Consider the following 14,723-nt stretch of genomic DNA (forward strand, 5'->3'; position numbering starts at 1 on the left):
ATCAATTGTACTTTATTTGTTAATTAAGCTGCCAAATTGCAACTAATCTACTTTCCTTGGTTGTTGAGCCAAAAGTAAATGGGTAGATCATTGTAGAATGGAGGAAGTAATTAGTAAGAAAAATAAATTTATTCGACAAATAGACTTCTTGTGAAAACATTTATTGTTAATGAATGCATGAGATTCGACTAAACCAATTCGAATCTTATGTTTAAGGATCTTACAATCTTTTTCTATTAAAACTTTCTGAATATGAAATTATTTAAACATACAATTATTCTAACAATTTTATAGAATTACATTTTATATATATTTGTTATTATACAATTTCAATATATATTGTTCACGTAAGTGGTACAAGAAATACTCCATGTAGTATGAAGTTAATTCCCATTGCATGAGAGTAGAATTTAATAACAATATTTATCTTTATCGCATTGCGTACTATTACTATTTGTAAGTCTCTTTTAAGACGGCATATATAGATGAGTTTAATTTACTCCATGTATATTAGTGTTTTGATCTTCATTCTCCCCACAAAAAAAGTTGTACCCATATTTTAAGTGTTTGAATAGTTTATTTGACCAAAATTTCAGCGACTTTAGGCTCTGTTTGGTAAAACTAACTGAAAAGGTAGTTGAAACCTGAAAAGGTAGCTGAAAACTGATAAACTAACTGAAATCTAAAAAAGGTAACTGATAAGGTAGCTAGAAATTAGGAACTGATAAGGTAGCTGTTTATATAAAAAAGTGTTTGGCAAACTAACTGAAAATGTAACTGATTTTGATGAAATGACGAAAAAGGATATGATAATTACTTAATAGTATAAATTTAAGGGGTAAAAACGGAAAACCAAAACAAATCAGGTACTTGAAATCTCAAATGCTACGCTAGGTAGCATTTCATTTCAGGTAGCTTATTTGGTTAAATAAGCTACTTGCCAAACGCGTACAAAAAAATAAGGTACCTGAAATTTTGGTCAAATAAGCTGCTTTGACCAAATCAGGTACCTGAAATGTCTTGCCAAACGGAGCCTTAGTCTTTGACATACAACTAACTTATTTAACAAAATAAGTTATCTGAAATCTAATGTTATATATTTAGTGTAACATTTGAGAAATAAGGTAACTTATCTTATTTTATCTTTTTTTTTTGTCCCCTCAATCTATAATATTAAATAATTATCATATATTTTTACGTTATTTCACAAAAAATCAGCTACATTTCCAGCTAATTTGTCAAATATTTTTATTCCATCTCGCCCGTCCATAAACAAGGCAAATAATCAGTTACATTATCAGCTCCTAATTTTTAATTATCTTAGCTTGTCAGTCGTACATTTTTAGGTTTTAGTTAGTACAGTAATTTTTTAGATTTAAATTACCTAATTTTACCAAACGGATCATTAATATTATAATTTCTTATTGTTTTAAAGTAAGTAATGATAACAACTTACTCCGTATATAACATCTTTCAACGATTTTTACATACTGTATGTGACAGAATAGTAACGACTAACGAGACTTTTACATACTTATGTTTTCGCAAAATCGCTTGAAAATGACAAACTCAATTCTTGAAGCAAAATTCATATGAGAAAATATTGTTGGGAGTATGTCAACACATCGGCGGTGAGGGAATTCGAACATTAAACCTATTATTCATTATACCTTTTATTCAGTATAAAGTTTTGAAGACGTTCACTTTAAATATTAAATTAAAAATATACAATATTGCTCAAAATCTATACATGTAAATTCAAGTATGCTCAGAAAAATACATGTATGCTCAATAACTAAAAGCGTCTGAGGTAGTACATCAAATGTGTAATCCTTTTTCTCCGAATATTACCACATCTTATCTTAATTATTGATAAACACACAAATTACAACCAGATACGTAATCTTTTTTTCTCTAAATAGTACCACATCTTATCTTAATTATTGATAAAAACACAAATTACAACAATGAAGCAACATAATTAAGCCATAATATGTTTAGATTAGCCATAATTATATAGTCCATTTCTACATTTAGGTTAATATCAATACAACAGTACACTACTTAATTAGTAATAAATGTCATCTCATATACTATGACAATGACTTCATTCAATACATAATAATAATACTATAGAACAACTTAACAACTAATCCAATACTAAGGTCTATATCTAACATCGCCATCGCCGTCGCCATCACCGTCACCATTTTCAGGAGAAACATGCTGCTGAGAAGCAACCATAACCGAAGGATTATACGAATACCAATTCGACCAAAACAAGTACTGAAAGAAATTCAACATACTCAATCCCGCAAGTAACCAGTAGAACAAATCAAGCCGATCTTTATTCAAATTATTATCACCTAACCAACCTTTCATCGTCTTCGTAGTCGTTACCCGATTTATCACCTCAACCAAAACCGAACTCAGGTAAAACCCTAGCGAATACGAACAATACGTCATTGCTGTCAAAAACGATTGCATTCCACTAACAGACTGTTTATAAAAAAACTCAATCATCCCAACCGCAGTTAACATCTCCGCAAACCCGAATATCAAAAACTGCGGCGTAATATAAAACACCGAGAGCACTTTCCCATGTTCCAACGCCGCAGCACGACGATGCCGCTCAGTGAGCGCAGCAGCGATCATGGAAGCGGTAGCGAGAAACAGGCCAGCGCCAACGCGCTGTAACGCGGTAATTCCAGAAGAGTGGCCGGTGAAACGACGAAGGAAAGGGACGAGGAGTTTATCGTATAAAGGGACAATGGCGAGAAGCATGAGATACGGGATAGATTGGAGGGAAGCGGGTGGGATGGTGAAGGAATCGGTGAGTCGAGTATTCATTTGACTCGCTTGTTGGACTGAGAAGGTTTGGAGTTGGGCTAAGATTGTGTTGAAGATGATTGTGCAGGTGAAGATTGGGAGAACTGAGATTAGGATTTTTACTTGTTCTACTTGTGTTGTTGTGCATAATGTCCATGGACTTTCTGGTTTGTTGGTTGGTGATTGTTGGAGTTTTATGCTTGCTTTGTCTAGGAACCTGTCGAGAACGCAAATTTTTGTGTAAGATGGTTTTATAAGTAAATTTAAAAAGATAACAAAAGCACAATTATAAACACTGTATTTATTGAAGTTTAGTTAATTGTGACGAGTTAATATTTGGGTAAATGAAATTAATTATTTTGATCTGGTAAACGTGATTATTTACAGGTTATAACGTATTTTTTTTTTCGTTTATATTTATTTTTATTTCATTCTAAAATTATACTCCCTCCTATTCATTACGGAGTATATTCTTTCCCTTTCCTTTTTGCACAAGAAATAAGAAAGTGAATTTGGACCACACAAAACACACTACCCCGCATGCAATTTAATTTGGACCACACAAATCAACCCAAAAAGGGAAATATGGAAGAAAACCCGAATAATCCGAATAAGGAAATAGGGAAGAATATAATGAAAGGAGGAAGTATTTAGGAAGCATATTTGTATGATGAATATAACTATTTTATTATAATAAATTGTCCAATAATATGTCTTAATTAAGACCTAATTTTGACCTATTAAATTGTCAACAATGTGTCTTATGTTATGACCTAACTTTGACATTTTTACACTCTATTAACAAGAAGATGGTGCATGTATAATAACAAGATAACACAGTCAAAGTAGGTCCATCCCAATATATATGACTTGTATACTTCATACATTATTATCTCCTCTACTTTATAAAACTTCTCAAGAGTTTTTCAAATTGACTTTGTATAAGTAATCATTTGCTTTAATTGGGTGCACATACAAAACGTAATAAGGATTACTAAGGGTTGACCTTTTAGTAATAATAACACATAAAGAAATTTGTAAAAGATATTTGGTGTTTTCTAAGACGGATATATAAAACGTCAGATATGATAGATAGGGCAAAGTTTTTTGTAATCCTTGCGCATTATATATGTTTTTGTCTAAACTATCTTATTTGACATGCTTTAAATTTAAGACGTGTACACCCATCTAAAACAGTAATGTTTGCTTGAATTTGGTGCACATACAAAATGTAATAAAGATTAGTAAGGGTTGACTTTTAGTAATAATAAATAAAGAAAGAAAGAAAGAAAAAGATTAGTGGGATACCCAAATCTTGGAGTATGGCAAAGATTATTGTCAGATGAAGAATTATGAGGAGGCAGGTTGTTGGAAGTACTTCCATGGAGTAACTTTATATTTGAGGGACATACTTGCTTTCTCTTTACAAATGCAGCCACAAACACCTGCAATTTTAAAAGATGTAGGGTTAGTAAAATTGATTAGACTTTGTTACCATTATTTTGTTACCTATTTGGTGCACATTTAATAGCAAAGTTCTATTGGACGGTTTAAATTTTCTAGAAAGCGATAAATAAATGTTTAATTCTTGTCCCGATGTCCCCACTCTAGTCCTTCGATCACAACTTTGCACTACTGGACTCTCTAAAGATAGGGATATCTGTCTGATTAACACAGGTCAATTATTAACCCGTTTAGATAATAAAGAGGGCAAGCTTTTCATTAACCCCACGACATTATTTTTTTTGTCGTGCATTCATAAAATACCTTTAAATGGATTAATTCAAATGACTCACTTGAATTTTTTCTAAAAAAAAATGAAAAAAAGTAGAAATTTCTATCCCGATCTTAACTAAGCAATATTTTTATTTAAGTAAGGACAAGCAGTATAATTCGAATTCTCAAATTAAATGTATGAAGACAATAAAACAAAAATTACTAACATGTATTCTAATTTGTATGTGTACCATATGGTCCGACCACCAAGTTACAACTATATTTACAAAGCTAATTTGTTTTGACGTCGTTGTTTAAGATATTGGTTACAGTTAAGCAGACAACACTCATTGATATAGTGTTAAATTAATCCGGCATTATTATTAAACAAAGCCAACATTGTCGATCTCTCTTGTCTCAGTAACACATAGGCTACGACTTAATATTGTATACGACTATACACATACGTAACGCTATGACTATATCACTAGGACAATTTTTAAATGTTAGTGCCATATAATGAGACATCATTCCAATTTCGTATTCTAATTGATATCAACCTATATGTGCATCATATAAGACTTGTTAGTCGAGATGGTACTCAGTTTCGATATCATCTTCTCACACACATATATATAGTATATTAGGGCATACCGTAATATATAGTACTTCGTATGTGAGAAGGTGATATTTAAACCTAATATTATCTGGTGACGTCCCATCATTATCCATGATAACTAATAATTTCATGGAACTACTTCTTATAGGTATGTAGAATCATACCTAACCGAGTCAATTTAGGTTAAAAGTCAAACTCGGGTCATCACTTTATGTATCAGGTCAGGTATAGGTCGAGTTATTCTAGTCGAGTCATCCAGGAGGTCAATTTTGCCAAGTGTACTTGTTACGGATCTGAGTATATGTATGAAAACTTTTAATTTTACTTATATTTTTCCTATACACTAAATACGAAAAATAAAAGGTATTTATTTCAAATAGATGATATGTACCTGAGCAATAGGAGTGAAAATGCTACCACGAGGCCTCTTATTCTTGTAAACAAGAGTACCAGCCACCAAGCTGATCAAACCCATAGCCATAACCGCGGCCGAGATCCCAAACCCGATATCCATACCCGAATGAGTTTGAATCCAAACGAGGACGGTGAGGGCGATGAGCTCACCGATAGAGAAGGCCAAGTAAGCGGCATTAAAGTAGGTAGAGAGTTGCTTAGACTGTTTAGGGTTAAATTGGTCTCCACCATGAGCTATCATGTTTGGCTTCACACATCCACTTCCTAAGGCCACCAAGTAAAGTGCCATGAAAAATATTAAGGATTTTATTCCTTTTGCTTCTTCACATATTTGTCCTGTGGTTTCTTGTTGTAGCATGTTGCATTGTGGTGGTTTTAGTTGTGGGAGGTGTGCTTGAACCGATAGTAGGATGAATCCCTACAGGATTGGTGGCGGAATCAGAATTTAAAGTTACAAGAACAAAAATAAATACGGGTAGAATATTCTAATCAGATGAATTAGTAATGCAATAATTAGAATTTGAGGTTACGAGGATTAAAATACAGATTGAAAACTCTTAACGAGATGAATTAATAATGCAATAAAATATTTCATAATTTAAAAAACAAAGTTGATAATAAGTTTAACTAAAATTCATATTTTTCATTACGAAATTTGTTTAATTATTGCTAAATTGATTTATCTTTTAAATTGGTAAATGAAAAACGTTTAATTTAGAATCGGTTAAGTTTCATTATAGAATTCACAAATTTAAGGTGACTAACACTTACATAACATACATCGAACAAAATGCAAGAATAAAAACATTTTATCATTAATTTTTTGTTTCATTTATTTAACTGAATTCTCTGTATATATTTTATCTCGAGATATTTTAAGAATTTTGAACGCTTTTTAGTAAACAACCAAATGTGACCAAACATTAAGTGACACCAGCTTATTAATATGGACCATCTTATTTTCATTTCATTTTCGAAAAAGTTTATATGTTGATACTAACCATACATAATACAAAAAGAATATTTTTGAAATGCAACAATGTTATAGGGTAGGAAGTGGTTTACAACCATATTGAAAAGGACTAAATAGAATAGAATCCAAATGCATTAGTACCAAAAGTTTTAGGTCCATAAATATACATTTTAACTTGAATATCTCATGTAAATTGTATTAAAGCACATTTCTAATTTGTCCATGAGCTAAGGGTGTACCACGTACGTAATTTTAACTTGGTCAAAGTCAAGAAATAGCGATCAAAACACACCAACTTTTGGCATTTTGGTCCACGGAATTTAGCCCCAAATACATATACTCCCACAACAACTACTTGCTCTTTCTCTTTTACCCTTTTGTTCTTTTTGGAGATAAGAATGATGCACCAAATGCACCATACTCGCCACCACGTCAGGGACTACGCGGTCTCTAAGATACTACTTTAATCGGGATTTCTACATTAAAATATTCTCTGTGTTTATTTTTACGAACACTTTCAAAACAATCATATTTGAAAATTTGATATTATTTAAACAATTTAAGGTCAAAGTTTAAAAATATTGGCTTTCAAGAAACAAATGTGATTTAAAGTTGACACAAATTCTCCGTCTTATTAAGTAATAAGAGTTACATAAATAGATGAGACAGAAAGCAGAACACCTAATTAATAAGGAAGAACAAAATCTTGTGTCGTCTATCTATACGGAACAATATTTGATCCGTTTTACACCTAAAATGTATTTCGTATATAACTGTTTTAAGGAAGACAAACCGTAACGTTGAATGAAGGTATTCTATCTTTGAGGAGGGTCAAATATTCAACACATCAATCAATCTCTAGTTAAACTAGGTGTTCACAAGGTCTTAAAGAGCCGTACCACTCCTAAAAAACCTACTCCATAGTAGGGTCAACTTTTAATAGTAGAAACCTATTTTTGTACGAGTATGAATTAATTAATTAATTAAAGTTGTTATTAAGTTTGGATTAAGCTCTTGATTACCTATATGGATGTTGGTGTGTTACCTAATTACAAGAGAAGCACCTTTGGCTAGCTATAGGGACGAACATAAATCATGTGCCTTCTGTCTCAGTTAATAATTAATCATTATTATTTGATTTTTTAATTTTACAAATTTAACACCATAATTAATACTGATTGAAACGAAGAGAGTATTTAAATTATTTCTCAACTTCTCAATTACACATATAGATAACAACTCCACTATCTCTAGTATGTATGTAAATGACTCATGGAAGTGGGAAAAGAACGTCCGATTATTCATATATCAAACTATATGAGTAGGACTATATATATGACGTGACAGACTTAAAAAGGTAGTATTGCAATGATTCTCAAGCCATTGACAAAGAAGTTTATTGTTATGGTGGATTATTCATCCATCGGAACTTCTTATTAAGATGGACATATTCGTCTTAAACAGTAAAATAGATCAAATAAATGAATGGGACAAAAAACCGAATGCATAAGAAATGATAAACTTTTTTCACATTCACTTATATGGAAAGAATTTAATCTGTATTATACTTAAAACAGATATAACAGTGTTACCGGAGATCAATTGTTAATTTATGTGAGTGCAAAGTGCCAAAATAGTGCTATCTACTAATAACACAAACCACTTACAATTACTTACCTGTTCATATCTTCCTCTATAATATATAGTATAGTTAAATTAATGTTTACACAACTAGTAGTGGATCAAAGTTAATTCAACGCAATGATAGCTCATCTCTAAGCATGGTATTTTATGGACTATAATATTTCTTGCCAACTTCTCCCTTAGACATTCTGTTGAGTTCAACTTATAAAGTTGAAAGATTATGATAGTTTCATTCTTATTTTTTTAATTTTCTTGCTCATTATTGCCTTTTGTTTATTTCAAATAATCAATCTGTGGATCGCGGTATGGGACCGTACGTACACGGTACAATAATACATATCTTAGGTATAAATCGATATTCAATATCATGATTGACCAATTACTATAATAAAACATGAAAATCGATACTTAAATGAAATCAATATACGAGATTTTAGTCTGTCAGACCTAGTATACATAATTTACATGCTATCAAACAGTTGCAGGTTTTCCGTCGTTTAAAAAAACAATTGTCTTTTCACTACTATAGTAAATGTCAATTTGTGATTGCTTTAATTTTGCCTAACTTCATACCCGTCAAACATGCAAACCACAAATACCAGGTCGTGTAATTTTGAGTAAGAGGGAAATTAAACATGTGACGTGTCATAACTACTAGGCTAAGACATGTTCGATATTTGGAGAAAAGAGTGAGTGAAGAGGGAGGGAATGAAGAATACATACAGAAAGTTCAACGAAGCCAAAGAAGAGCATGGTCCAAAAGCAACCAAGATAAGAATCAGAAAGATAGCCACCAAAAAGGGAGAGCAAGAAAATGGTGCCAATAAAATTGGTTACAATATTCGCTGCTTTAGATAACGGGTAATGCATCTCATTTATCACGTATGTTATTAGGTTGTTCCCCACTGCTGCTATCGCCATTATCTCAAATGCTTGTAATCCTGCATTCCATACCATCAAATCATTCACATTCAATTATACCTTTTCAATCAACACTAATTCTCATTTTAGACGGAGTATTCCTTCTGAAACCTTCAAACAGCCTTATGTATGTGACCATTTTTATTGTAAAATATTACTTTTTAAACTGAGTCTCATTTAGCTGTAATTGGGTCCCATATGGCAGCCTTCAACGAAAATGACCGTGTCTGAAGGGAGACCTTATGTTCATTTCCCGTGATTAATTAAATACGAGTTTGGTCGAATACAAGTGATGCTTGATTGAATTTTATTATTATCTATAGTAAGCAAGTAAGTTAGCGGGTTTGGAACAGTTTTTGGATTTGACCGTTTACTTTGCGGGTTGAATTGACATGGAAGGGCCCATGTACAACTCAATCATAAATATATACAGAGTATTAATTTATTTTAAAGATAAAAATGTGGAATTTTCCATTTTATAAACAGAAGTTTGTAAGATCTAATACGTATTGTACAATACAATGTCATTTTCTCATGTGTAAGCTTAGGACTCAAATTCAGTATTACTTCCTCCATTCAACTCCACTCTACCATATTAGTTTTTGCACACTATTCACAAATAAACCTTCAATTGTAATTTTCTCTCAATGCATAAGTGAAAATATATTCAAGTGGGATCTTGTTTAATTCGTCTTTACGAGTACATTAAAAATATCGAACTTTTATAATTTTTGCAAATACATAGCTAACGATATTTACCGCGTAAAACACGCGTTGACAAACGTGAAAAAGCAAAGTGGTAGAGTGGAGTTGAATGGAGGAAGTATTAGATAACGCTATCTCGTTTTACTGACCATATACTCCCTCTCAAATTATCCTTTTTTCGTATGTTCAACATGTTCTTTCACGTTTTTCTTTCTATTCTATATACATGGTTAACACAATATAAGTACCCTTAAAAGTTACGTGCAAGTTGTATATAGTAAAGAAAGAAAGACAAAATGAATTACCAAGAACAAAAAAAGCAGCTTTCATGCCACCATGCTTAGAAGGATTAGATGGTCTTCCTCTCCAATCAACAGTAGTTTCAATTTCTCCTTCTCCATTTTTATTACACTCATTAATTCTTCCTATATTTCCCATCTCCATTTCCATTATTTCTCCTAAATCGTAACACCGAGAAATAAAAATATTACGGAATAATAATAGTAACAACGGGAGTAGAAGTAATACTATTCGAGAGGATATATAGTGTTGTGTGGGATTCAGTGATATGAGTCTAGTAATAGAATCAGAAAATAGGGAGTATAGATAGATTACATAGATATAGCTAGGGATGGTTGAATAACATTGTTTGTGGGTTGGCCCATTATTTATACACAACATAAAATAGTATTGAAAAAAAAAAGAAAAAATGAAGAAAAAAGGGAAAAGAAAAGAGGTCATATTTGAAGAAAGATGAGGTCATAAGTCACAATTACTTATCGACTTATCCCTTGCCCTTAGCAGTTAGCATTCTACTTAGGAGGTTTTTCACGTGACACTTAACTATTGTTTCTTTCGTGCTAAATTCTAGCAATTCTTATATCCTACACCCATGTGTAGGATACTACATACTCCCTCCAACCCCCACTCCCCATTCATCCTCAACGTCCTCCTTTTTTTTTTTTTTTCTTTTTTTCTTCTTTTACTTTTTTTTTTTCTTTTAAAATTTTAAAACAAAAATTAACTTCCATTTTTAAGAAAAGTTAGGACGGTCATATTCAGTTTAAGTGTTACGTAGTGTTACATTCACGATATGACACTATTATATTCATTTTAAGTTTAGTGAATATAACAATATTGTTTAATGAATATGTATTTTAAAGTACGATATTCACAATTGGACACTATCATATTCACTTTCAGTTTAGTGAATATGACAGTGTAGTTTGATGAATATGTATTATAGGCTGTGATATTCATCTGATGGTTCTATTATATTCACCTTCACTTTAGTGAATATGACATTTATAGTTTAGTGAATATGACTTTATTTATTCAAATATATTGAACAATAATCATAAACGTTTAATTTCATACCAAAATCGCATAATACAAAATAATTTAAGGAAAAAAAATTATGTGATACGATATGAATATGTCAATTACATTATGTGAATATGTGAGGAAAAATAAAATAAATAACAAAATATATCAAATATGATCTCAATTTGTAGAGGAATAAAAATTATGAATAATAATATATTTTTTTTTATTTTCTAATTTATTAAATTTATAATTTATTTATTATAAGAAAAAAATTAAGAAAAGGGAGTACCATGCACCATACTCCTGGGTGCATGGTATAATTTACCAAATTCTAGGGATTTGTTACTATAAAAAAATATTCTTATGTGACACATTTTTTAGGTTACATGTATAAAAGATTGTTGTGTAATGGATAATGATGATCTTATAATATTTGTATATCTGAAAACGATCTAATTATACTTATGTATCTAATTATAAATGTAACAATTCTATATGAATTTCATTTCTCTGAATTAAAAAGTTATAAACTGTCTCAGTATAAGGTTCACAATTCACACGTATTTGAGTTATCGAAGTATAATAGTCATTAGGTCCCAAGTTCGAATCTCTTAATCCCCTACCCTTATATTGTACCGTAATATTGATCTGTGGCTCATTTGAAACAAAAAACAAGTCACAATGATGTTCTGACTTGTCTTTGGTGAAGTCTACCGTTTTAAACTCAGATGACAGAATTTTAGGTTTAAGTCTCACCAACATTAATATTGTGGGGATTATTTACTTACCCCATCCGTCCCTATCAATAGTTATCTATTGCTTTTGGCACAAAGACAAAGAAAAGAAACATGAATTAATTTGGACCAACAAAACTATAACCCCACATGTATATGAAAGATGGTCCACAAAAAACCTCCAAAAGGGAAAATAGATAACTATTAATTGATACACCCAAAAATATAAATAGATAACTATTGACCGAGACGGAGAGAATATTTATGGACTAATATGAGCTTATATCTTTTATTAGATTTCGTGTTTGTAACCTGGTAAAAAGAATGGTTGGCAATTTCACATGATATACGTGATGTGCAGTTATCACGTATATTCGAAGATTTACCCCACATATATACACCAAAATAACAATTGCAGATCTATAAAATACTATTCAAAGACATTCTAAAAAATGTCCACTAGACAAAGCCACGTAGGATGTGGAAAAGCCACATAGACATTCACATTGTCACCTTGGTTAAGATTGACATACGCCTAGCCAACCATTCTCACGTAGACAACTATACTATATAGTTAAAAGGCTACTTATACCATTTAATTTTATTCCACATATCATTTTTAGATTGGTTATATTAATTAATTTTAATTTATATTGCTTACTTGATTAATGACAATTGACAACATAACATTAACTTATAAAATTAACATTTTATTTGAATGTTTTGTAATAAAACATGTTAATGAATTGATTAAAGTTTTTCATAGTTTTATTTTATTTTATTTTCATATAATGAAATATTGGTTGAAAATGTTGTATATATTTTTTTTTTGGCAAAAAGTTAAACTTCACTTTCCTGCAATTGTACCACTTAAAATTTACACCTATATCTATTTAAAATCGTTATACAAACCCTTTTAATTAAAAATAAAATAATTGTGAAGTTTAATAATATTCTTAAAATTAAAGGTATGACATTTATTTCAATAGTAATAATAATAATAATTTTCATTAACATTTTTTCCTATTTGTTTTACCTCTTGAGTTCCTCACTAATGAATTATCTTATTTAATAATACTCATAACTCAAAAATAAATGAAAAGGCAAATTAAAAGATGGGAATAAATAGTTTATAGTGGCTATTAAACCTACAATAGTTTTCATTCACTAATCCTCCATTTAATAACTATTACTCATGAACTTCCAAATTACAAACTATATTTCATGGTTGAATTAAAAAATTCCAAAATAAAAGATGTAACTTACCAAAGTTCACATCAAAATTTCTTAATTTACAATTAAAATTCCTATTTTACAATAAAAAAAATGTTAGTGTATCGATTAACATTTTCCATAGTAATATAGCTCATAAATGTTATACATTTGTTTATTTATTTATTTAAAATTACACAAACTTGAAAAGAAAAAAAAATGAGTAACTTAATAATATTCTTAAACGTAAAATTATGGCATTTTATATTCAACCAATATTTAAGTTCAACCCACGATAATTTTCACATAAGTCCAATTATTTTCTTAAAGGCATCGTCGAATTTTCTCACAAGTCTCTTCCAATTCCCTACCCTAGCCTAACCGTTACTCCATTTAACTCTCATACTGATTTTGAAATAATTCCCACCACCATAAAGATTATATAAAGCAACCCATTATATATACAACCCTTTGAATGCCTTTGTTTTTTTTTCCTAATTAATATTTATGTCATTACACTAATTTTAGTGTACATCATTTAACTTCTAAATTAGCATTATTTACCCTCCCCTATTTAAGATCGTCTCATTTGTTTTCCTCCAAAACAATCATTTGGGGTGGTAAAAATTTGAAGTATTTTTTTTAACTTGAATCTGGAATGACGAATTACTAATTTGTGTACTCTTTATGTCATGCACACTCCACATGTGAATTCATTTTTTATACAACTAATAACTTCAATATTTCAATTTGGTTTTAAAGTTTTGTAATTCGTACATAATCAAATTCTAAAATTTATGAATTTTTATTAGATGATGATCAAAATTAAAGAATAAGAATATGTATCAATGATGAAATGAATTCCGATTTCATTTGATATTCACAAAAAAATCAACTATCTAAATTTTTAATTTTCCTAAAGATAACCCGTGATTTTCACGGGTAACAAAACTAGTTATCTCATCATAAAAATATTATGTTCAAACCTATACTTTAATTTATTACTTTTTCTGTGTTATTTATGGTTAATTTTTTTTTTAGTGTAAACAAGGGTGTCCATCATCGACAACAATGTATAATAACCTTGTCGCGGATACTCTCATGAAGAGGTAAACGGCTGACCAAAGAGTTTACTCCACTTACATGGACAGAGATCGAAACCATGACGTCGTGGTTAAGGGATGAGATCAGCAACCACCACATCACACCCATTTGACTATTATTTATGGTTAATGTGATTTGATCCCATGTAATTAGTACATAATCCTCCTTAAATGTGCGTCCAAGATGGATAACCATATTATACCGAAATGTATGATTTACTTCTAAGTTCTAACTCCTCTCAAAACGAACTAGATAAGAGATGTTTGGTGCGGGTGTTGGAATGGACTGAAATGAATTTGAGCCATTTTAGTGTTTAGTTGGAGTACTTTGAAATGAAGTTATAATTTATTAGGATTCTAATTCCACACCAATTCCATGGAATCCATACCGGCTCACCTCTCCCGTCAAGCTAAGTTTCTAACTGTATTCCGCCTCCTTATAATGCTAGAGTGAACTAAACTATAATTAACATGTATAAGATTCTAAATCTTTCCCCATGGTTTCTCATCCCATTCTAATCCATTCC

At 30.7% G+C, this 14,723-nt stretch overlaps 1 protein-coding gene across 1 annotated transcript; it reads right to left on the reverse strand.

Moving 5' to 3' along the window:
- Positions 1-1,972: 1,972 nt before the first annotated feature.
- On the reverse strand, positions 1,973-10,571 carry LOC141643833 (protein NRT1/ PTR FAMILY 4.3-like). Its single transcript, XM_074453153.1, has 5 exons — positions 10,127-10,571; positions 8,919-9,136; positions 5,556-5,996; positions 4,138-4,274; positions 1,973-3,046 (listed from the first exon to the last, which is right to left on the reverse strand). The coding sequence occupies exons 1-5, from the start codon at positions 10,560-10,562 to the stop codon at positions 2,161-2,163; spliced, it is 2,118 nt and encodes a 705-aa protein (XP_074309254.1). The 5' UTR covers positions 10,563-10,571; the 3' UTR covers positions 1,973-2,160.
- Between the last annotated feature and the right edge of the window lie 4,152 nt (positions 10,572-14,723).

Source organism: Silene latifolia, chromosome 2 (assembly GCF_048544455.1).
Source record: "Silene latifolia isolate original U9 population chromosome 2, ASM4854445v1, whole genome shotgun sequence".
Classification (NCBI taxonomy): domain Eukaryota; kingdom Viridiplantae; phylum Streptophyta; class Magnoliopsida; order Caryophyllales; family Caryophyllaceae; genus Silene; species Silene latifolia.